The 23,695-nt window shown below is 43.1% G+C and overlaps 1 protein-coding gene across 14 annotated transcripts in view; it reads left to right on the forward strand.

The window, feature by feature from the left end:
- Positions 1 to 23,695, forward strand: part of LOC105023728 (tensin) — a 134,836-nt gene that overhangs the window by 21,860 nt on the left and 89,281 nt on the right. Inside the window, exon 1 of one of the 14 annotated variants that reach the window (XM_034289542.1) lies at positions 15,902 to 16,704. The exons of the other annotated variants lie outside the window; for them this stretch is intronic. Coding sequence (XP_034145433.1) covers positions 16,609 to 16,704 — 96 coding nt within the window. The 5' untranslated portion in view covers positions 15,902 to 16,608. Of the gene's footprint in view, positions 1 to 15,901; positions 16,705 to 23,695 lie in introns of those variants that run through there. 14 annotated transcript variants of the gene reach the window in all.

The raw sequence follows: 23,695 nt of genomic DNA on the forward strand, positions 1-23,695 counted from the left end.
TGGTCTGACTGTGAGGTAGAGAGAGATGATCTGGCTGAGAGGTAGAGAGAGATGATCTGGCTGAGAGGTAGAGAGAGATGATCTGGATGTGAGGTAGAGAGAGATGATCTGGATGTGAGGTAAAGAGAGATGGACTGACTGTGGTGGGCTGGTAGTGAAGTAGGAAGATGGTCTGGTAGTGAAGTAGAGAGATGGTCTGGCCGTGGTCGGCTGGTAGTGAAGTAGAGAGATGGTCTGGTATTGAAGTAGAGAGATGGTCTGGTAGTGAAGTAGGAAGATGGTCTGGTAGTGAAGTAGAGAGATGGTCTGGTAGTGAAGTAGAGAGATGGTCTGGTAGTGAAGTAGAGAGATGGTCTGGTAGTGAAGTAGAGAGATGGTCTGGTAGTGAAGTAGGAAGATGGTCTGGTAGTGAAGTAGAGAGATGGTCTGGTAGTGAAGTAGAGAGATGGTCTGGCTGTGGTGGGCTGGTAGTGAAGTTGAGAGATGGTCTGGTAGTGAAGTAGAGAGATGGTCTGGTAGTGAAGTAGAGAGATGGTCTGGTAGTGAAGTAGAGAGATGGTCTGGCTGTGGTGGGCTGGTAGTGAAGTAGAGAGATGGTCTGGTAGTGAAGTAGAGAGATGGTCTGGTAGTGAAGTAGAGAGATGGTCTGGTAGTGAAGTAGGAAGATGGTCTGGTAGTGAAGTAGAGAGATGGTCTAGTAGTGAAGTAGAGACATGGTCTGGCCATGGTCGGCTGGTAGTGAAGTAGAGAGATGGTCTGGTAGTGAAGTAGAGAGATGGTCTGGTAGTGAAGTAGGAAGATGGTCTGGTAGTGAAGTAGAGAGATGGTCTGGTAGTGAAGTATAGAGATGGTCTGGTAGTGAAGTAGAGAGATGGTCTGGCCGTGGTCGGCTGGTAGTGAAGTAGAGAGATGGTCTGGTATTGAAGTAGAGAGATGGTCTGGTAGTGAAGTAGGAAGATGGTCTGGTAGTGAAGTAGAGAGATGGTCTGGCTGTGGTGGGCTAGTAGTGAAGTAGAGAGATGGTCTGGTATTGAAGTAGAGAGATAGTCTGGTAGTGAAGTAGAGAGATGGTCTGGCTGTGGTGGGCTGGTAGTGAAGTAGAGAGATGGTCTGGTAGTGAAGTAGAGAGATAGTCTGGTATTGAAGTAGAGAGATGGTCTGGTAGTGAAGTAGGAAGATGGTCTGGTAGTGAAGTAGAGAGATGGTCTGGCTGTGGTGGGCTAGTAGTGAAGTAGAGAGATGGTCTGGTAGTGAAGTAGAGAGATGGTCTGGCTGTGGTGGGCTGGTAGTGAAGTAGAGAGATGGTCTGGTAGTGAAGTAGAGAGATAGTCTGGTATTGAAGTAGAGAGATGGTCTGGTAGTGAAGTAGGAAGATGGTCTGGTAGTGAAGTAGAGAGATGGTCTGGCTGTGGTGGGCTAGTAGTGAAGTAGAGAGATGGTCTGGTATTGAAGTAGAGAGATAGTCTGGTAGTGAAGTAGAGAGATGGTCTGGCTGTGGTGGGCTGGTAGTGAAGTAGAGAGATGGTCTGGTAGTGAAGTAGAGAGATAGTCTGGTATTGAAGTAGAGAGATGGTCTGGCTGTGGTGGGCTGGTAGTGAGTGAGTCATGGCTATGTGATCTAGGTCTGCTCTGCTGAACGCATGCTAATGTGATCTACCATATCCCTCCACAGAACTAAACCCTCCGCCCACGCTGCGCCGCTCACAGCCTTTCACTGGCTTAAATACCTGTCAATCATCCTAGCCTCTCAGTGTATTCGTCAGGCTTGTCAACAGTGGCGGTTACCCATAGTGACTGCTGTCAGTGGATTGGCAGTTGGTCATCTGCCTGTCTGTGACTGACTCGGATCAAGTAGTCCCTGTGTTACAGAATCAGGATCAGAATCACTTTTCAACTCAAAATATATATTTTTTTATTGCCTTGGTACTATTTTCCTGAAGCACCAAAAAAGTTGAAAAGGATAGTTTTGAGTGAGGAACAGAAGCGTGCAATTTGCAGTGGTCTCTTAATTTTAACCCTTCTGTTCCTCACTCAAAACCTTCCTTTTCGACTTTTTAGGAAAGGAAAGAAAAAGTTGCAGTGGCCTCTTAATTATGTTAAGTTATGTGTGTATATATATATATATATATATATATATATATATATATAGCGGTTTAGACATGAATGGCTGTGTGTTGTGTTATTTTGAGGGGACAGCAAATGCACACTGTTATACAAGCTGTACACACTACTTTACATTGTAGCAAAGTGTAATTTCTTCAGTGTTGTTACATGAAAAGATATACTCAAATATTTACAGAAATGTGAGGGGTGCACTCACTTTTATGAGATAATATACAGTATATGTGTGTATATGTATGTTAGACCATATATATATGGTATTTTTACACAACTTTTAACACAGAACATTCAGGCTTTCAGAACAAGCCAACCAAAACCCAGGGATGTTTGGCGCTGTGTCATCGGCGTATGGCAACGTGGAGAAAACATCTTCATGCGTGCAGCTGCTGTGAACTCCAACAGCATTCGGACAGTGATTTTTTTATTTTATTTTATTTTTTATTTCAGCACTTCGGAATTGCAATGATAACATTTTTTATCTGTGACATCTGGTGGAGGCTTGATTATGTTCTGAGCATGTACCCCTGTCACTAAAGCTGGTTTCACTTGTCTTTACTGATGGTATAACTGCAGACGACAGCCACAGGATGAATTACATTTGCTTTGCTCGGATCCAAACCAATTTGGTGGTGCTTCATCATGCAGCTGGACAATGATCCAAAATACAATGCATTACCTACCCAGGACCTTTTCTGGGTCAAAAGGTTCTTGATTGGCTAAATCAATCACCCGATCAGAATCCAATTAAGCCTGCCTTTCATATGCCGTAGAGAAGACTGTGTGGAAAAAAGCCCTAAAACAAGCAGAAAATGATGATGGTTGGAAGTACAGGCCTGGCAAAGTTCTCAGTCACCTGTTCTCCGGATTGAACCAGACAGAAAGATATGTCCACGTATTGGTTCGGTCTCCTCCACGCCGGGACCGAAGCGGCTCTACGCGGCACCTCAGTCTAACCCCCCAACACCTCTGTCTGGGACACACCGTGCCACCCACGTCTCCTATGAAGTAGTTGCCACAACTCGGTTAGAGGTGGGCAACGCTGCAATCACAGTCGTGCCGTCCTGGCGAAGAGGATCCATGGTTTTAGAAAGGAGAGTTTCATCGGCTGGAGAAAACAGATCATCTCGTTCTTTAACTTAAGTTATTGCAAAGCTGCTACGCATGTTAAGTGAACACTTAGTTAAAACTGCACTAGGTAATATTTTTTCAGTAAAAAATAAAACAGCATTTTACAGAATTTTGTAATTACTCACCTGTCAGAAATCTGTTCCGAACCAATGCCCGATAGAGAATGATGTTCTGAATAATAATACGAAAAATAGAATTACCTGTTTCAAGAAAATTGCTCTAACTCAGAGTTCAATGTTATTCTTAGCCTTGCTAACATTAGCTTAGGTTTCCTGGTTGCTAGCTATAGAGAGAGTCTCACTCTTCTTTCACTTCTTTGCAGTTGTAGTGTATGTTGTACTAGAAAAGGGTTGAATTGGCACTTTGTTGTCCGGGTCTCTAGCTGCCAATATATTTTCTTACAGTAAGTGAATTTCGATCCCTATGGCGTACTTATGCTATATGCTGTACACCGATCAGCCATAACATTATGACCACTGACAGGTTAAGTGAATAACACTGATAATTTCGTTATCATGACACCTGTCAATGGGTGGGATATATTAAGCAGCAATGGACGGCCAAGGCTCATTGAGGCACGTGGGGAGTGAAGGCTGGCCTGTGTGGCCTGATCCAACAGACAAGCTGCAAATTGCTAAAAAAGTTCATGCTGGTATTGATAAAAAGTTGTCAGAACACACAGTGCATCGCAGTTTGTTGTGTATGGGGCTGCGTAGCCGCAGACCAGTCAGGGTACCCATGCTGACCCATGTCCACTGCCAAAAGCACCTACAATGGACACGTGAGCATCAGAACTGGACCACAGAGCAATGGAAGAAGGTGGCCTGGTCTGATGAATCATGTTTCGTTTTACACTATGTGGATGGCCGGATGCGTGTGTGTTGCTTACCTGGACATATGGTACCAAGATGCACTATGGGAAGAAGGCAAGCCGGCGGAGGCAATGTGATGCTTTGGGCAATGTTCTGCTGGGAAACCTTGAGTCCTGCCATTGGATGTTAATTTGACACGTACCACCTACCTAAGCATTGTTGTAGACCATGTGCACCCTTTGATGGCAACAGTATTCCCTGATGGCATTGGCCTCTTTCAGCAGAATAATGCGCCCTGCTGAAAGAGGCCGAAAGGGTTTGAGGAACACAACAACAAGTTTAAGGTATTGACTTGGCCTCTAAATACCCCACATCTCAATCCAAGCGAGCATCTGTGGGATGTGCTGGACGAACTTGTCTGATCCATGGAGTGCCCACCTCACAATTTACAGGATTTAAAAGATCTGCTGATAGGTCTTGGTGCATGATTCCACAGCACACCTTCAGAGGTCTAGTTGAGTCCATGTCTTGATGGGTCAGGGCTGTTTTGGCTGCAAAAGGGGGACCTACACAATATTAAGCAGGTGGTCGTAATGTTATGGCTGATCAATGTATATCATCCAGGTAAAATGCACATTTACAAAATAAGGAGGGAGGCACACCTAGCAGAAGGCGATTGGCTGGAAGGCCCACGTCACAGAAGGCAACTGGCTGGAACGGTATTGGTTGGAAAGTAGTGACATGCTTCAAAAATTATAAATTGACGTTCCAATGACACTGAACTGACTGTGTTTGCAGAAAACATCCTACCTAGTGCAGCTTTAAGAAAAGTTCCAGCCTTCTGTTCATGTACACTCCAAACTATATTCATTCCATTGTTTAGGATTTTTCACGCAGTCACGTATTTTTCAGATTTTCGTCATTCTATTTGTTTTGTTGTTTTTGTGACACCTGTGCAGATTTCTGTCAGATGAAAAAGAGACATTATATAAAAGGAAATACAGAGACTCTGTATTATGTTTTCATTTTTTTATGTTTTCATAATTTACATATGGCACAGTACGTGTGCTGACTAATATGGAAACAGTGTAAAATACTGTAGCTGAATGCTTCCAGCAGTTCAAATGGTCATATCAAACACCTGTCTTGCATTTGGATTAAATGTGCAGTCTGGGACTACATCTATTCTTTGAAAAACGAGCACTTTTTTCGTTCCTCCCATTTTGCTCTTAACCGGTAATGTTGTTCAAATGATATGTACATAATCTATAAGAATCACTGTCATAACTTAGCAAGCCATGACATACCACATAGCACCAAAGACATACAAAACAACTGTACATCATCCATCACCTCCATGGTTTTGTCATGGTGTTTCACCTGCAAACTTGAGAGGCTTTGACAGGTCATTGGTGCCGGCACAGCAACGACAGTGATTCTTCATGTGATCCTTCTGTTGAGGCCAGAACTTTCCTGCACAGAAATATATGCGAACGTGTAGCATATTCAAGATGGGTTAGTGGGTTAGGCTTATTGGAGTTCTAATTTAACAAGTCTGACTTGATTTGCAGTGACAAAAAAACAACCACAAATAAGAGGTACATTTATTACAATACGTATAACAGTAATACAGGATTATTTGCCTGATGTGTGAAACTTGATCAGGAATGGATACAGCACCTATATACTGTTCAGAATTTACTGCTAGTGTATCAGAGCTACTGCCTCTCCTCTGCCTTGTCTGTGGGTTGGACCTGAGGGACAGCCAGCTTGACAAGACAGTCAATATCAGTTTGCTGTGATTATGGGAGTCCTTTATTGTTAATGAGTAGCTCGGTACACATTGGACTCCCCACCAACACACAGGGACAGTACAGGGCCTATACTGTACTATACCACACTGGGACAGTACAGGCCCTGCATTCGGATTTACAGTGGGGCAAAAAAGTATTTAGTCAGCCACCAATTGTGCAAGTTCTCCCACTTAAAAAGATGAGAGAGGCCTGTAATTTTCATCATAGGTACACTTCATGAGAGACAAAATGAGAAAAATTAATCCAGAAAATCACATTGTAGGATTTTCTATGAATTCATTGGTAAATTCCTCGGTAAAATAAGTAATTGGTCACCTACAAACAAGCAAGATTTATGGCTCTCACATACCTATAACTTCTCCTTTAAGAGGCTCCTCTGTCCTCCACTCGTTACCTGTATTAATGGCACCTGTTTGAACTTGTTATCAGTATAAAAGACACCTGTCAACAACCTCAAACAGTCACACTCCAAACTCCACTATGGCCAAGACCAAAGAGCTGTCAAAGGACACCAGAAACAAAATTGTAGACCTGCACCAGGCTGGGAAGACTGAATCTGCAATAGGTAAGCAGCTTGGTGTGAAGATATCAACTGTGGGAGCAATTATAAGAAAATGGAATACAAGACCACTGTATCTCCCTCGATCCGGGGCTCCATGCAAGATCTCACCCTGTGGGGTCAAAATGATCACAAGAACGATCACAAATATCCCGGAACCACACGGGGGGACGTAGTGAATGACCTGCAGAAAGCTGGGACCAAAGTAACAAAGGCCACCATCAGTAACACACTACGCCGCCAGGGACTAAAATCCTGCAGTGCCAGATGTGTCCCCCTACCAGTACATGTCCAGGCCCGTCTGAGGTTTGCTAGAGAGCATTTGGATAGTCCAGAAGAGGATTGGGAGAATGTCATATGGTCAGATGAAACCAAAATAGAACTTTTTGGTAAAAACTCAACTCGTTGTGTTTGGAGGAGAAAGAATGCTGAGTTGCATCCAAAGAACACCATACCTACTGTGAAGCATGGGGGTGGAAACATCATGCTTTGGGGCTGTTTTCCTGCAAAGGGACCAGGACGACTTATGATCCGTGTAAAGGAAAGAATGAATGGGGCCATGTATCGTGAAATTTTGTGTGAAAACCTCCTTCCATCAGCAAGGGCATTGAAGATTAAATGTGGCTGGGTCTTTCAGCATGACAATGATCCCAAACACACCGCCCGGGCAACGAAGGAGTGGCTATATAAGAAGCATTTCAAGGTCCTGGAGTGGTCTAGCCAGTCACCAGATCTCAACCCCATAGAAAATCTTTGGAGGGAGTTGAAAGTTCGTGTTGCCCAGCGACAGCCCCAAAACATCACTGCTCTAGAGGAGATCTGCATGGAGGAATGGCCCAAAATACCAGCAGTGTGTGAAAACCTTGTAGAGACTTACAGAAAACGTTTGACCTCTGTCATTGCCAACAAAGGGTATATAACAAAGTATTGAGATGAACTTTTGTTATTGACCAAATACTTATTTTCCACCATCATTTACAAATAACTTCATTAAAAATCCTACAATGTGATTATCTGGATTTTTCTTTCTCATTTTGTCTCTAATTGTTGAAGTGTACCTATGATGAAAATTACAGGCCTCTCTCATCTTTTTAAGTGGGAGAACTTGCACAATTGTTGGCTGACTAAATACTTTTTTGCCCCACTGTAGACGCACACATACACACACACGTATCTATCTTGTAGGGGACCTAAAACCAGAAATCCATGTTTCCTTTCCCCTAAACCTAACTGCAAACCTCATCCTTAAGTAAACCCAATTCTTATTCTAACTATCAACCTAACTCTTTGCCATAAATGTCACACAATAACTTATGGGAATACATTTGTCAGGTTTTACTATTTTTGTATGTAATTTTGATCCCTACGTGTTTTGAAAGACCTGGATCACACACCAGCGCAATACAAAAGCATTGGGAGTGATGTAAGGTCTATATATACTGTATAGTGCAGTCAATACATATTTGGACAGTGAACAAGTTCTGTTGTTTTGCCTCTACTCCAATAAATTGGATTTGAAATTAAACAATAACAAAGAGGTTAAAGGGCAGACTATCAGCTTTTATTTGAGGGTCTTTACAACGATCAACCTTGAAGCATGTAAGAATTACAGCCCGTTAGATACAGAGCTGCACCCATTTTAGGGGATCATAGTTAATTGGAAAAATTAACATAATACATCATAAATGTGTCATATTTGCTTGCAACCCATAGACATCGCTAGACACAGGGTATCTTTCCAAGTGATGTTTTGTGAAGCTTTAACTTTGCAGCCAGCATTTTTGTCTTGTCTTCAGCAAGTGAAACTGAAATGCATGATCAGTTTGATTCAGGTGATTTGTGTGATTGACATGGCCAATCAAGAAGATTACACTTTTTGGCCCTTAAAAATGACTTGGTTGCTTTAGCAGTGTGTTTAGGATCATTATGCTGCTTCAAGATGAAGTGCCGTCCGATGTATTTGGTTGCATCTGAGTAGACAATATGTGTCTGTACAATATGTGCTTCTTTCCGTTACATCATCAATGAAGACAAGTGTGCCAATTCCTGTGGTAGCAATACAGTGGATATCAAGTCTTCACACCCCTGTTAAAATGCCAGGTTCTTGTGATGTAAAAGAATGAGACAAAGATAAATCATGTCAAAACATTTTCCACCTTTAATGTGACCTATAACGTGAACAGTTCAATTGATAAAAATTGATAAAATAATAGATTTTATTACAGTACTCCAGTCTTTTTGCGTAGGAGTCTACTAGCATGGCACATCTTGAGGTGGCACTATTTGCCCACTCTTCTTTGCAAAAGCGCCACAAATCTGTCAGATTGCGAGGACATCTCCTGTGCACAGGAGATGGATTCAGGTCTGGGCTCAGGCTGGGCCATTCCAAAAGGTTAATCTCTTTCTGGTGAAGCCATGCTTTTGTGGATTTGGATGTGTGCTTTGGGTTGTTGTCATGCTGAAAGGTGAACTTCCTTTGGAACTGTTTGTAATTCCCTCCACCCTGACTAAGGCCCCGGTTCCAGCTGAAGTAAAACATCCCCAAAGCATGATGCTGCCACCACCATGCTTCACTGTGGGTATGGTGTTCTTTGGGTGATGTGCAGTGTTGTTTTTGTGCCAAACATACCTTTTGGAATTATGGCCAAAAGGTTCAACCTTGGTTTCATCAGACCATAACACATTTTCCCACGTGCTTTTGGGGGACTTGATGTTTGATTTTGCAAACTTCAGCCGGGCTTGGATGTTTTTCTTTGGTTTCATCAGACCATAACACATGCTTTTGCAAGACTTTGCAAGACACATGCTTTTTCAGCCGGGATTGGATGTTTTTCTTTGTAAATAAAGGCTTCCGTCTTGCCACCCTACCCCATAGCCCATTCACATGAAGAATACAGGAGATTTTTGTCACATCTAGCACACAACCAGTACTTGCCAGAAATTCCTGCAGTAACTTTAATGTTGCTGTAGGCCTCTTGGAAGCCTCCCTAACCAGTTTTCTTCTCGTCTTTTCATCAATTTTGTAGGGACGTCCAGTTCTTGGTAATGTCTCTTTTGTGCCATATTTTCTCCACTTGATGATGACTGTCTTCACTGTGTTCCATGGTATATCTAATGCTTTGGAAATTCTCTTTTGAACCTTCTCCTGACTGATATCTTTCAACAATGAGATCCATCTGATGCTTTAGAAGCTTTCTGCGTACCATGGCTTTTTCTCTGAGATGCAACTAAGAAAATGTCAGGAAAATCCTACTAGAACAGCTAAACTTTATTTGTGATTAATCAGAGTCATTTTAAATGATGGCAGGTGTAATGACTTCTATTTAACATGAGTTTGAATGTGATTGGTTAATTCTGAACACAGCCACATCCCCAGTTATAAGAGGGTGTGCACACTTATGCAACTGGGTTATTGTATAAGTTTTTTATTTTTCATTTTTCCCCCTTGAAGATTTCAGTTTGTTTTTCAATTGAATTGTTCACATTATAGGTCACATTAAGAGTGGAAACATTTCTGACATGACATATCTTTGTCTCATTCTTTTACATCACAAAAACCTGGCATTTTAACAGGGATGTGTAGACTTTGTATAACCACTGTACATTCCCAAAACATGCCCATCCCTCAACCTTATTTCACAGATTGTTGATATGCCACTTCCTGACTTTCCTGTTCCCTCACTCTGGTACATGTTAATATTTGTCTCATCTGTCCACAATAACCTTTTACAGAACTCTGCAGGCTCTTTTTGGTATTTTTTAAGCCATCTTGTTTTGAGGTTAGCTAGTGTTTTTGCATTTCTGTAGTTCAGTTGGTAAAGTCTTCTGCAGTTGGTAATGGCCAACACATCCACGCCTACCTCCTGGGGAGTGTTCCTGTTTTGTTGGACTGTTCTTTCTTAGTTTTTCTTTCATTTTAGGCTGAGCATCCTTTGGTCATGCACTTTAGAGGCCTTCCTTGGTGTACATGTTAATTTGTCATTACTGAGCTTACTAGTTCTATATTTCTTAGTAATTTATTGTTTTATTTTCATTTTACCCATATTTATACAGATAGTTAGAATGAGACCTAAATGTCTTTTAATGCAAAGACCTATGATGTATGCAATAGTTAATGCCAGTGATAAAACACAAATCTGCATGGAAAACTGCATGTAGAGCTTTTAGTGCTGAGGCATGCATATATAGCCGAACATCATAATCCAAGGCTGGACAGTGGAAAGTGGCTTGTGCAATTTCAATACTATGCTGATAAAACAGACCTGATTTGTTTCTATAGAATAAATCAATTCTAGTCCTTAGCCTTTTCACCAACTCTGCAATGTCTGTTTGGAGAGAGATTTCATCTGTATAATATGTTTTTTAATGAGTGAAATGATTGCGTAAACATTTGTCATGCTTAATGTTTTGGGTATCTCTGTGGGATGAGTAATTCGGATATATAATATTCCGTACTTTTAGCAGTGGAGGGGCGACTCTGGCATGCTGGCATTTTTCCCCCAGTGTTCTCTTTCCAGTGTCTGTGTTCTTTTGCAAATCTTAATCTTTTATTTTTATTAGTATGTCTTTTTCATTGCAACAGAGCATAGATGGCAAGCATCCTCTTACTCAGCTGTGCACCGGGGCCTCCCACTTCTCTTTCTGTTCTGGTTTGTGCTGTTCTGTGAAGGTCTTCAGTTTCTTTTGCAGTTTCTCACATGGAATAGCCTTCATTTCTCAGAACAAGAATAGACTGAAGAGTTTCAGAAGAACGTTGTTTCTGGCCATTTTAAGCCTGTAATCATACCAACAATTGCGGACACTATAGATTCTCAACTAGTCTAAAGATGGCCTATTGCTTCTTTTATTAGGAAACCAGTTTTCAGTTGCACTAATTTAATTGCAAAAGGGTTTTCTAATGATCGCATAGTCTTTTAAAATGGTACATTTGGATTAGCAAACACAACATGTCATTGGAACACAGGATAATTGGCCTCTCTACACCTTTGTTGATATTCCATTAGAGGCCCCCGGTGCCAATCCATTTCCAGCTACAATGTAATTTACAACATTATCAATATACACACTGTATTTCCGATCAATTCTACATGCTTTTACATTAGTTTTCTTTTGAAAACAAAGAAATTTCTAAGTGACCCCAAACTTTTCAACAGTAATGTTTACAGTGCACGGTCAGGTCCTGAAATAACTGGACTCACCAAGTTTAGTTATTTTGGCTATTTACCGAAATATATACAAGTTATAGTTAAATAATGAATGTGGGCTTAAAGTGCAGTCTCTCAGCTTTAATTTGAGGGTATTCACATCCAAATTGGAGCAAGGAGTTTATGAATTATAGCTCTTTAATATGCGGCCCCCTCTTTCAAGGAACCAAAAGTAATTGGACAGTTGACTCAAAAGCTGTTTCATGGACTGGTGTGGGCTATTCCTTCATCATTTCTTCATCAATTAAGCAGGTGAAAGGTCTGGAGTTGATTCCAGGTGTGGCATTCACATTTGGAAGCTGTTGCTGTGATCCCACAACATTCGGTCAAAGGAGCACTCAATGCATTTTAAACAGGCCATCCTTATGTTGAAGTATTTTCTCCCATAAAGCTAATACAGAGGGTTCACCACAAGGTACAAACCATTCATAAGCCTCAAGAATAGAAAAAAAATCCATCTATGAAAGCCAGCCGACTTCTGGAACAGCATTCTTTGGACAGTTGAAACAAATCAACCTGAACCAGAATGATGAGAAGAAAAAGTATGGAAAAGGCATGGAACAGCTCATGATCCAAAGCATACCACATCATCTGTAAAACATGGTGGAGGCAGTGTGATGGTATGGGCATGCATGGCTTCTAATGGCACTTGATCACTAGTGTTTATTGATGATGTGAAAGAAGACAGAAGCAGCCGGATGAATTCTGAAGTGTACAGGGATATATTTTCTGCTCAGATTCAGACAAATTCAGTGAAGTTGATTGGATGGCACTTCACTTTACACATGGACAATGACCCAAAACATAGTGCGAAAGCAACCCGTGAGTTTTTTAAGGCAAAGAACTGGAATATAAGAGAGAAGAGGACAGGAGTTATGTCCCCTGAATAAGGGGACTATGTATGAAAATGCTTGCAATTCCAAAATATTTCCTACAATATCTTTGTTTGCATCTTGGTTGTTTCATTTCAAATCCAATTTTGACATTTCTGTCAGTGTCCCAATATTTCCGGACTGTATACAGTACCATTAACTGAATACAGTACCATTCAATATTTTGCACACACCTACTCATTCAAGGATAGGTGTCCTGATTATTACATATTTTAAGGCTGTTCTGATTATAACTTTTTGTTGACCATTTATTGTTTCACAAATACTCTTTCTGGTGCAATTCGCCTCCTTGAAATTATTGGGCTCACCTCTTTCATTTAGCTTAAATACAAAATGTGCCCAGGGCGGTGAAGTTGTGTTTGGATCACTAAATCAATATTGTTAACGACTGCTCCTCAAAAAACACAATCGCAGTGACAATTACATTTTTCTGTGTATTGTGATGTTTCACCTCTCGCTCTGCTGCAAATATGAACAATGAATATTTCTATCCCTGCATTTTAAAACGCATTTTGTAATTAGGAAATATGGATGGAAATGAATTAAGTCAACTCACAATATTCATTTTTTCTTTTCTTTTGTCGATCAGAGTTGATGCGAAATATCTGCTAAATAATAATATTCAGAAATTACATAAAGGTGCATTTGTGCAAAACCATTCTTAGCTATGTTTAAGAATACTGATATTAAGAAGCAAATACGTCAACCCAGATAGGATGCAGTATCGTTGCCAAATGGTGTGATTAGCCATGTTTGGTTGAGTGTGACTTGAATTCTAAATACATTACAGACAGTGTCTCCAAAAAAGCAACCCCACCCCATCACACCCTGTCCTCCATTCTTCACTGTGGGAACCACACATGCAGCGTTCACCCACTCTGTCTCACAAAGACATAGCAGAACTAATATTTGGACTCATCCGACCAACGGACAGATTTCCACAAATCTAATGCCCATCTCAAGTCTCTTATTTTTTCTGTTATCTGAGACTGGTAACTCTAATGAACTTATTCTCTGCACGAGGTATCTGATTTTCCTTTCTTGTGGTGCTGAGAGACAGTTTAATCATATCGCATTATGGTTTTGTGAAACTTGAAGAAACTTTTAACAGTCTGGAAATGTTCTGTATTGACTGACCTTCAAGACCCATGTCTGTAAGTAACGGTGGGCTGTTGTTTCTCTTTTCTTATTTGAGCTGTTCTTGCCATAATATTCACTACTACATTATAGATATAATGGTCTTCGGTTTACCAACCCTACCTTGTCAGAAAACAACTGACGGCTGAAACGCATTCTGAAATTCCACAAATGTACTTTCAACAAGGCAACCCTGTTAATTGTAATGCAATCCAGTTATCTCATGAAGCTGGTTGAGAGAGGGCAAAGAGTTTGCAAAGCTGTCATCAACACAAAGGATGAGTACTTTTAAAAATCTAATATATTATATTATAATCTGTTTAACACTTTTTTGGTTATTACATGATTGTTTTATTTCATAGTTTTGATGTCTTTGCCACTATTCTACAAAGTGGAAAATTGTGAAAATGAAGACATTCCCTTGAATGATTAGGTGTGATTAACCTTTGACTGGTACTGTATATCTGGGAAAGATTGTTTTTATATTGCTAAAGAATCTTCCCAGGAATGCCGTGGGCTCCATTATTGGAAAATGGAAGAAGTTTATACCCACCAAGACTTTTACTAGTACTGGCCATTTGGCCAAACTAAGTAGCCGGGCAAGTAGGGCCTTCATCAGGGAGGTAACCAAGAACCCAATGGCCACACTAACAAAGCTTCAGCATTTCTCTGCAGAGATGGGAGGACTTGCCAGAAGGACAACCATCTGCAGTGCTCCATCAATCAGGCCTTTATGGTAAAGTGGCTGGATGGAAGCCATTGCTGAGTAAAAGGCATTTGACAGGCCGCCTGAAGGAATCTGAGAGCATCAGGAAAAATATTCTCTGGTCTGATGAGACCAAAATTTAACTATTAGGTCTGAATGCCAAGTGCTACATCTGGCAAAACTGGATATCTTTGGGAAGACCTAAATATCGTAGTTCAAGAACACTAGCTTCTACAAAGTACTAAATGGGTCTGAATGCTTATGTACAGGAGATATTTCCTTTTTTGAAATAAAGTATTATTTAACCCGTGTCTTTGGCTTTGTCATCGTAGTGTGTCGATTGACATTCTTATTTATGTAGCAACACAATGTGGAGAAATCGAATGGGTCTGAATACTTTCCTGAAATCACCGTACTTGTTTACCATATGATGGTGGATGCATGTTCATTGGCAAATCTTACTCCGCCGGCCCCTGTACAGTTTCATTGTGCGGCATGTTTATTTTCTTTTTTCTCAATTTTTCTCATCTGTCTTTGGAGGAATAACCCCCCCTCCTCTTTGATGTGCTTTGATGTGTTGTGATTGAGCTGGGTTGGAGTAGCAGTGCCTGCCTGCACTAGTGAGACAGAGAGTGAGATAGTGAGAGAGAGAGAGAGAGAGAGAGAGAGAATGAGAGAGCTGGAGAGAGGGAGGGGGTGTAGCAGCACTGAAAAGCGTTCCGCAGTGAAAATGTGCTCCCAGTGAAGCGTAGAGAGACTGCAGCAGAGTGAACCAGGCTGTACAACACCTGCAGTTGCTCTGTGAGGGGAGAGCAAGAGTGTGTGTGTTGCGCGGGCACGCACGCGTATGAGCGAGTGTGTTTGATAGCCACTCAGGACATACCGATTCAACACCCCACCCCCCCCCCCCCGCCCCCCGCCCCCCACCTCGCTCTCTCCCCTCGCTCTTGCTCAACCCAGTTCTCCTCACTCACTACAATCATCTTACCTCGTGCTTGCCCTGTCTTTCCAGCATGTTGACTGTGTCTGCGTGTGTGCGTGTCTCTGTCTGTGTGTACGTGCCTACCATTAGCCTGCTTTGTATTCTCAAGCATCCTATTCCGATGCGCCTCTTTCCCGACTCGGTATCTTCCTCTGCCGGTGCCGCTCGGCTTCTTTCTCTTATCTCGTTCGCACTTAATCTCTTTCATTCTACACACGCGTCTTGCCCTCGCTCTCTCATACTCTCTTGCTTTCTGCGGCGCTCTCTCCCTTTCTCACACACACTTCCTTCCCCCCGTGATACGCTAATTCTCGCAGTTTTTCGGGGCGTCGCGCGCGCACACGCCAATGCGTTCACCCCCCCCCCAACGCACAAACATGCATAAGCTAACCCCCTCTAAACACTCTTGATTTTTCCCCCTCTCTCTTTTCCTTTCTCTATCTTTTACTCTCCCTCCATACCGTTCTGTTCCCCGTCCTCCCTCCCCTCTCCTCATACTCCCTCTCGCTCACTCCTTCCCCCTCCTCTTTCGCCGTGCTGGCTGAGTAACCGCTGCAGCATCCTCCCAGCCGTGTGTGTGTGTGTGTGTGTGTCTGCGTGTGTGTGTGTCGGCGGAGTGTGTGAGCACTTAGCACCGGGCGCCCTGAGCCAGAAGGGATCCGTGTGTAGAGGAGATCTCTTCTGTGTGCGCCCCTGCGAGTGTGTGAGTGAGTGTGTGTGCGTGTGTGTGTGAGAGACAGGACATCGGCGGTCCCTCCGACGAGCGGGCTAGCGCGCGCACGCGCGGGTGTGTATGTGTGCGTGAGACGACGTCGTCTTGGATCCTCGCTGACCGGACCCCTCTGTCTCATGGAACCGGCTGGGCTCATCTGACTGTGAGGACCGAGCGTCTAGACTTGGGAGACGTAGAGAGAGACAGGCGGAGGAACGGACACGCAGACAGGCAGTCGTTGGCGTGCGACGATCGGCTTCCCGATGGGCTAGAAGTGTCTCCTCCGCACAGGACACTGTAAAGCCCACATCGAACCCACCGAATTCAGGACAGACAGCCAGACGCGCAGGGCAAAAAAAAAAAAAAAGGACTGACTGTTTTTTTTTGGGGGGTGTTTCGGATGCGCCGCTTCTGCGTGGACTAGAAGCAAGGTCTTCCGTCCTCCTCCTCCCTTCTCGTTTTTCGGCGGGACATTGTTTAGCGAAGAGCCGATCCTGGAGCGCAGCGAGAGACCCAGGGCCTGACGGGACGCTAGGCAGCATGGCTCGTCTCAACTGGTGCCTGGCTGCTGTCATCAGCTGGGGCAAGTTCCTCTTCTCCTGCTTCTTCCCGCTGCGGGGGTCCAACAAAGACAAGGTAAGCCCGCACAGCGAGGGTGAGAGGGGGATCGCTAGGAGCCTGGAGATGAGTAGCGGGGGGCTCGTAGTGGGGGAGCGCCAGGGTCTCTGAGAGGGGGAGCACCAGGGGTTTGAAGAGGGGGCGCACTAGGTGGATGGACAGCGGGACTGGAAGGGGGAGAAGATGTAACAAGTACAATGGATTCATGGAAGCTATTTTTTTTTTCTTCCTTTCTTCCCTCTGTGTATCTAGTTGTGGTTTATTTTTTTTGTCATTGAGATTGAATCTGCCTGGCTGAGAGGTGCCTAACAAGACAAGAAGATATGCCATTGAAAATAGGGTTGAGGTGTTTTGACATTTCGTATCAGTTGTGCACCAGTATAGTTGTCTATGTGCTACACTAGCTTGAGCACTGAGTAACGTTTGTGTCCGTTAACTAACCAGCTGGTGCGCCAGCCATACAAATTAGCTTAGCACAATTTCCTACACACTGCCGCTTGTGTGTGGACTACAGGCTGAGGAACAGTGGTCTAGCTAGTGGATGGTTCTAAGGGCTGATTCAAGGTCAGTGTCACTCTTTACCGCCAATGGTGGACATCAGGGTGGACGTAGAGAGAAACTGATTCTAGGCCAGTGTTTAGGAGCAACTCACACTTGGATCTAGACAAATGGGATGCTTTCTGTGTATGTTACCTTGCTACCATACCTGAGTGTCAAGTAATATTGGACGCCAGCACAATTGAACGGAACAATGTTGGCTTCTGCATTCAAGGTTGGCGTTCACAAAACAAACAAAAAGCATACCCATCAGTGTTTTACGTTTGACCATTTCTCCCATTCATTGCTTCTTGGTCTGCTATTTCATGACCTGTTCCTTGGGTGGCTATTTTTTCCAGTTCCGTGGTTGAATGGCGGTATCCTGCAGGTGAATGTTTGGCAGTTATGGGCGACTCTATTCCGGTTGCCGATGCCAACCCTCTAGAGGCGCGGTGTGTTGCCGGTGTCTTTCCGTCATTTAGCGGAGTCTGTGTTCTTAGTTTGAATTGGACCGCAGTCTGTGGTAATACAATGTCTCTGAGTATCTGAAACAGTGCACCCCTCTCCCCCTCACCCCCTCACCCCCTCACCCCCTCACCCCCTCCCCCTGACTTTCTCTCTGTTAAAGCGGATAATCAATCATGTGTTACAAGTCCCGTACACTCAAACACGCTCTTCCCTAACACAGAAATGCGCAATTGTGATAGCATTTGTGTGTGTGTGTGAGCGGTGGCGTGCAAGAGCGTGCTAGTGTGTTTAGGCGAGTGTGGGTGTACGTGCGTGTGTGTTTGTGTGTGTGTTTGTGCAAGTGTTTGCTAGTGAGTGTGTGTGTTGTCTGCGTGTGTGTTGGATCAGATTCACCATTTTCTTTCTGGAAAGAGTTCAGTGGGTAAAAGGTTGCTTTCCATGGTGGCTGGTCATCTCTATTACTTAAACTATAGTTTAAACAAAGAGTTTTAAGCATTTGCTAAAAGAGTAGTCTTTTGTAGTCTATATTCTTTTGTGTAACATTTTAAATATATTGTACGCCGGAAGGGAACATTTGTGTAAATGTTTTATGTCGTAGGTCTTAATTCTGTCCAGCATCCCACAATCTAAATTTGAATTTCTTTTTCATTCTCTTTTTGTCCACTTGGAGTTATTGTGACATACCAGTCAACATTGTTCATTACAAACCGGCTTTGTCTGAATTTCATTTAAATCATATTTTTCTTGATGACCAGATGATAAGAAACACATATGAATATGGATTTAGGGCTCAGCCTAAGGAGGGACTTGAGGACAGTCTGACATTTGGGGCAAAGGCTTAGCCTGAGTGGCTCTCCCCTCCTTTCCTCTCCTCTTCTTTCCTCTCCTCTCCCCTCCTTTCCTCCCTCCTCTCTTTTCTCCTCTCCTGAAGGATCAGCTTAGTTTCCTCTGTGAGTCCTGAGCACTTTCCGGCTGTATGAATGGATAGATCGAGGTGGATGAATGTAGAAATGGAGAGTTGGGTGGGATGGATGGGTGCTTAGATGGAGAAATGAATTGGTGGATAGATGGAGAGATGGATGGGTGGATGTAGGGATGGGTGGAGAGATGGATGGGTGGATGTAGGGATGGGTGGAGAGATGGATGGGTGGATGTAGGGATGGGTGGAGAGATGGATGGGTGGATGTAGGGATGGGTGGAGAGATGGATGGGTGGATGTAGGGATGGGTGGAGAGATGGATGGGTGGATGTAGGGATGGGTGGAGAGATGGATGGGTGGATGTAGGGATGGGTGGAGAGATGGATGGGTGGATGCAGGGATGGGTGGATGTAGGGATGGGTGGATAGATGGATGGGTGGATGGATGGAGAAACCCGAAAAGGAACCAGGCAAGCCTAGTTCAGCCGGCCCGCAATCAAAATTAATAAATGTTGTTGCCCTTACTGGATTGGAACTCAGGTCTCCCAAGTGAAAGGCACTGTCTTTAACCACCATGCCACAGCGTTGCTCATTTGGTCTGTGGCTAGACACCATTAAGCAGTGTTTAACTGACTAATGTTTCTTATTAGGTTTACGTCCACCAAAAATAGCATCTATGAACTGTATAGCTTTCGCTATATTTCATTTCATAGCACAACAACGTATGTTTTTCTTTCATTCGTGAATGACATTGATATAACTATCAATAAAGGTAACGATAACTAACTTTTTCATCAAGTGAAAAGACGAGAGAATCGTAGAATCCACCAGAAAAAGTCACAATGCTTTATAACTGTAAACAGTTTTAGTTGAGGCTTACTGTAACATAGCCGCTGAATGTTGTAGCCAGCTACATTTTATGTATATCCTGACCAAAAAAGCATGCATGAATGCGTACTTCGAAAATCTACCAGAAACAGTTACAGTATTATCATGAACTGTTTTATTTTCAGCTTACTATAATGTAGATACTGAAGGTTATAACCATTGAAGTTTTTTTCTTTTCGGGACAAATCCAAAATACTTTGTTTTGACTGTAAGGAGATTCGATTGCGGGACCTATAGCTTGCAGGTCCGCATCTCTAACCACTACGCTATTTAAGAAGGTAAGTCAGTCAATCTGTAAGCCAGTCTGTTAGTCAGTCAGTCAGAGACATTCACTCTTCTTGGCCGACTCCGCTTACGCGGGCCAGCAAAAACATTTTATGATTCTTTTAGGTTATTAAAATTGATAGAAAACGACTCTCATTGAAAATCTTGCTTTCCCTAATCCGTAACCCAGAAACCTACCCTGACACTAGCTCTAGCGAGTGGACGGTGTGTACGTAGTGTTAAATATGATGAAAATATGAATGAAAAGCAGCTGAAAACAGGAAGGGTTTTTAGCTTAGATGTAAAAGTGCTCCACGTTGGAGCAAGTTCTGGCGGTGTGTTCCAACTCTGTTCCTAAACACTGCCTCAACAACCTTTCTCCTTACTCTGGGAACGGTTAGCAGACGGGTTTATACGGAGAGAGTAGGCTTGATATGTAACTCCCCTAACCCCCATATTCTTAACCCCCATCAGTTTGCTCTCCCTTCTTTTTTCTCATGTTTCTTCCGTCTTACTGCAGGTAGTTAATCAGACACCTCACCCCAAGTTCCCATCCATTACCCGGACCCCATTGTCCTGGGGAGCTGCTAAACCCACTAGCAGGGTTTTGTTCCAGCCCAGTGGAGCCAAATGCCGATCTCGTGTATAGGTTTAACCCCTAATTTGTACAGAATAATTAACATATGCATTATAAACGGGTGTTGACAGTTGGTGACGTGACGTTCTCATGGCGTTCCAGTTACCGTTATACGTTTCCAATCATTCAGCAGGAGTTGCCGGGCTTCCGTTGCATTTGCATTCGCCGTAAGGCGGCTAGGTGAGATGACAACACATCACAGGAAGTGGAAATGTAGGGCTTTGCCTCGCCTCCGAGGCCCTCTCAAAGGTTTTCGGTAGTCATGGCAACACTACTCATACTAGCCGCAGTTGCTGGTTCCACGGATGGAGGAGAAGGGATATGTGTGTGTACAGGAACCAGGTCTGTGTTTGCATTCGGTTGCCAGTTGATATGCTGCGACTTCCCTCCTCTCTTCTCCTCTTTACACTCCTCTCCCCTACACTGCTCTGCACTCCTCCTTTACACTCCTCTCTTTTACACTCCTCTACACTCCTATACACCCCTCTCCTTTAAACTCCTCTACACTCATCCTGTACACTGCCCTCCTTTAAAATACTCTTCTTGCCTTTACACACCTAGATCTCCCCTTTACACTCCTCTCCTTTACAATCCCCTTCACTCCTCCTTTACTCTCCTCCACAGTCCTCTTCTCTCCTCCACACTCCTCTCTTTTACACTCCTCTACACTCCCACTTTACACTCATCTTCTCTCCCCTACACTCCTCCCCTTTATACTCCTCTCCTTTAAACTTTTCTAAAATCCTAATTTTCTCTTCTCTATACTCCCCCCTCCTTTACACTCCTCTCTTTAACACTCCTCTCCTTTTTACTTTATACTCCTTGTGACATTCTCCTTTCCTGTACGCTCCTCTTCTTTACAATCACCTAAATTCCTGTCTTTTATACTCTTCTTTCTTTTATACTTCTTTCAGCTTCTCTTTTACAGTACTCCTCTCTACACTCCTCTCCTTTCCACTTCTCTCCTCTTCTCCCCTTTACACTCCAATCCTCTTCTCTCCTTTACAATCCTCCTCTACTCTCTTCTCCTCTTCTCTCCACTTATTTAACTAATGGCTTCCAGGGTTGTAAATTCCCCACAGGCAAAAGCCACAGACAGCTAAAGGAGAAAAGGGTGATTGGGAACCTGTCTGATTAATAGGGGCTTTTTCTTCAAGGACCAGCTTGCCCCAAGAATACATATCAGCGCCTAACACATTCCTGATAATTTATCGCACGTTTTAGATCTAGGCTCTTACCATTCACAGACGTTTGAGTAATGTTAGTTTTGCGTTGTGTGTACTGGATGATATCTGGCTGAGGGACTTGCAGGCTCGTCCCTCATGGCGGATGAATGCGTCCCGCTTGGCGGATGAATGCGTCCCGCTTGGCATCGTGGCAGGATGATGGATGTTTTGTTATTCCTGCATTAAAGCTTTAATGTGATGGATTCTCCAGCCAAGGAAGATGAGCCAGCAGAACCACTGTAGGTTCCAGCTTCCCTATACTCCCAGATTGGGCCAGCACAACCACTGGTAGTTCAGGTTTCACTATACTCCCAGATTGGGCCAGCACAACCACTGGTAGTTCAGGTTTCACTATACTCCCAGATTGGGCCAGCAGAACCACTGCTAGTTCAGGCTTCACTATACACCCAGATTGGGCCAGCAGAACCACTGGTAGTTCAGGCTTAACTATACTCCCAGATTGGGCCATCAGAACCACTGCTAGTTCAGGCTTCACTATACTCCCAGATTGGGCATGCAGAACAACTGCGAGTCCAGGCTTCACTATACTCCCAGATTGGGCCAGCAGAACAACTGCTTGTTCAGGCTTCACTATACTCCCAGATTGGGCCTGCAGAGCCACTGCTAGTTCAGGCTTCACTGTACTCCAAGATTGGGCCAGCAGATTGTCTCCCGTGGTGAGACAGCACACATTCAACATTCAACAGTGCATTCTTTTCCCTGGCTAAATAATGAAAACATAGAATAAGCTGCCAATTTGGACACAATGAAATGAATCTTCGGGTCTGTCTGAAATTACACCCGATTCCTACATATCTTTGACCAGTGCATAATAGGTCCATGGGGACAGCAATGCTCTTAGATTCTTGTTCTTCTGAGGGTACTTCTAAAAAGGATGTTCCTCTTTAAATTGGAAATGACTTTCTGTCTGTCTGTTTTTGTCTCCCTCTATCCCTCTCTTATTTTGTCAGCTCTCTCTCTCTTGCTCACTCTGTTTTCTTCCCTCCCTCTCCCTAAATTACACACATCCCAGAAGGGGAATAAAAGGTTTCTCTGTGATTGTAAATCTTTGTCTTTGTCTGTGCGGGTGCGCACATGCGCATCCGTGTGTGCGTACACGTCTGTATGTGTGTGTGTCTGTGTACACGTATGTACATGTGTGTCTCCTTGGCTTTAGATTGACTTTGACAGAGCTGGGACAAATCCTTCTAGTTTGTGTGTGTGTAGCACTACCAGTGACAGTGTCTGAAGTCATCAGGGGTTAGAGCAGAAAGGAGGGAGTTATTGAGGGGAGTTATTAAAGGAGAGGGGAAAGGGGAAGTGTGATGGTTAAAATTTGACAGCAGTTTACATGTGACAGCATAGATGTGACAGTTTACATGTAGCAGTTTACTTGTAGCTGTTTACATGTGACAGCATAGATGTGACAGTTTACATGTAGCAGTTTACTTGTAGCTGTTTACATGTGACAGCATAGATGTGACAGTTTACATGTTGAATTTTACATGTGAAAGTATAGATGTGACAGTATACTTGTAGAAGTTTACATGTGACAGTATACATTAATTGTGACAAGTTAACATTTAGAAGTTTACAGGTGAAAATGGACTTGTAGAAGTTTACATGTGACAAGTTACGTAGACAAGTTATGTAGAAGTTTACATGTAACGATATGACAGTGTTTAAATGTGACAGTTTAAAAGGTACAATGTGTTTAAATGTGACAATGTATTACATTGTGACAGTGTATATTAGTGTGGTAGTGTATTGAAGTGTGACAGTGTATTTATTGTGAATGTGTAACAGTTTCATTGTGACAGTGTATATTAGTGTGGTAGTGTATTGAAGTGTGACAGTGTATTTATTGTGAATGTGTAACAGTTTCATTGTGACAGTGTATATTAGTGTGATAGTGTATTGAAGTGTGACAGTGTATTTATTGTGAATGTGTAACAGTTTCATTGTGACAGTGTATATTAGTGTGATAGTGTATTGAAGTGTGACAGTGTATTTATTGTGAATGTGTAACAGTTTCATTGTGACAGAGTACAACCCTGTTTCCAAAAATGTT

The sequence above is a fragment of the Esox lucius genome, chromosome 22, assembly GCF_011004845.1.
Source record: "Esox lucius isolate fEsoLuc1 chromosome 22, fEsoLuc1.pri, whole genome shotgun sequence".
Lineage (NCBI taxonomy): Eukaryota > Metazoa > Chordata > Actinopteri > Esociformes > Esocidae > Esox > Esox lucius.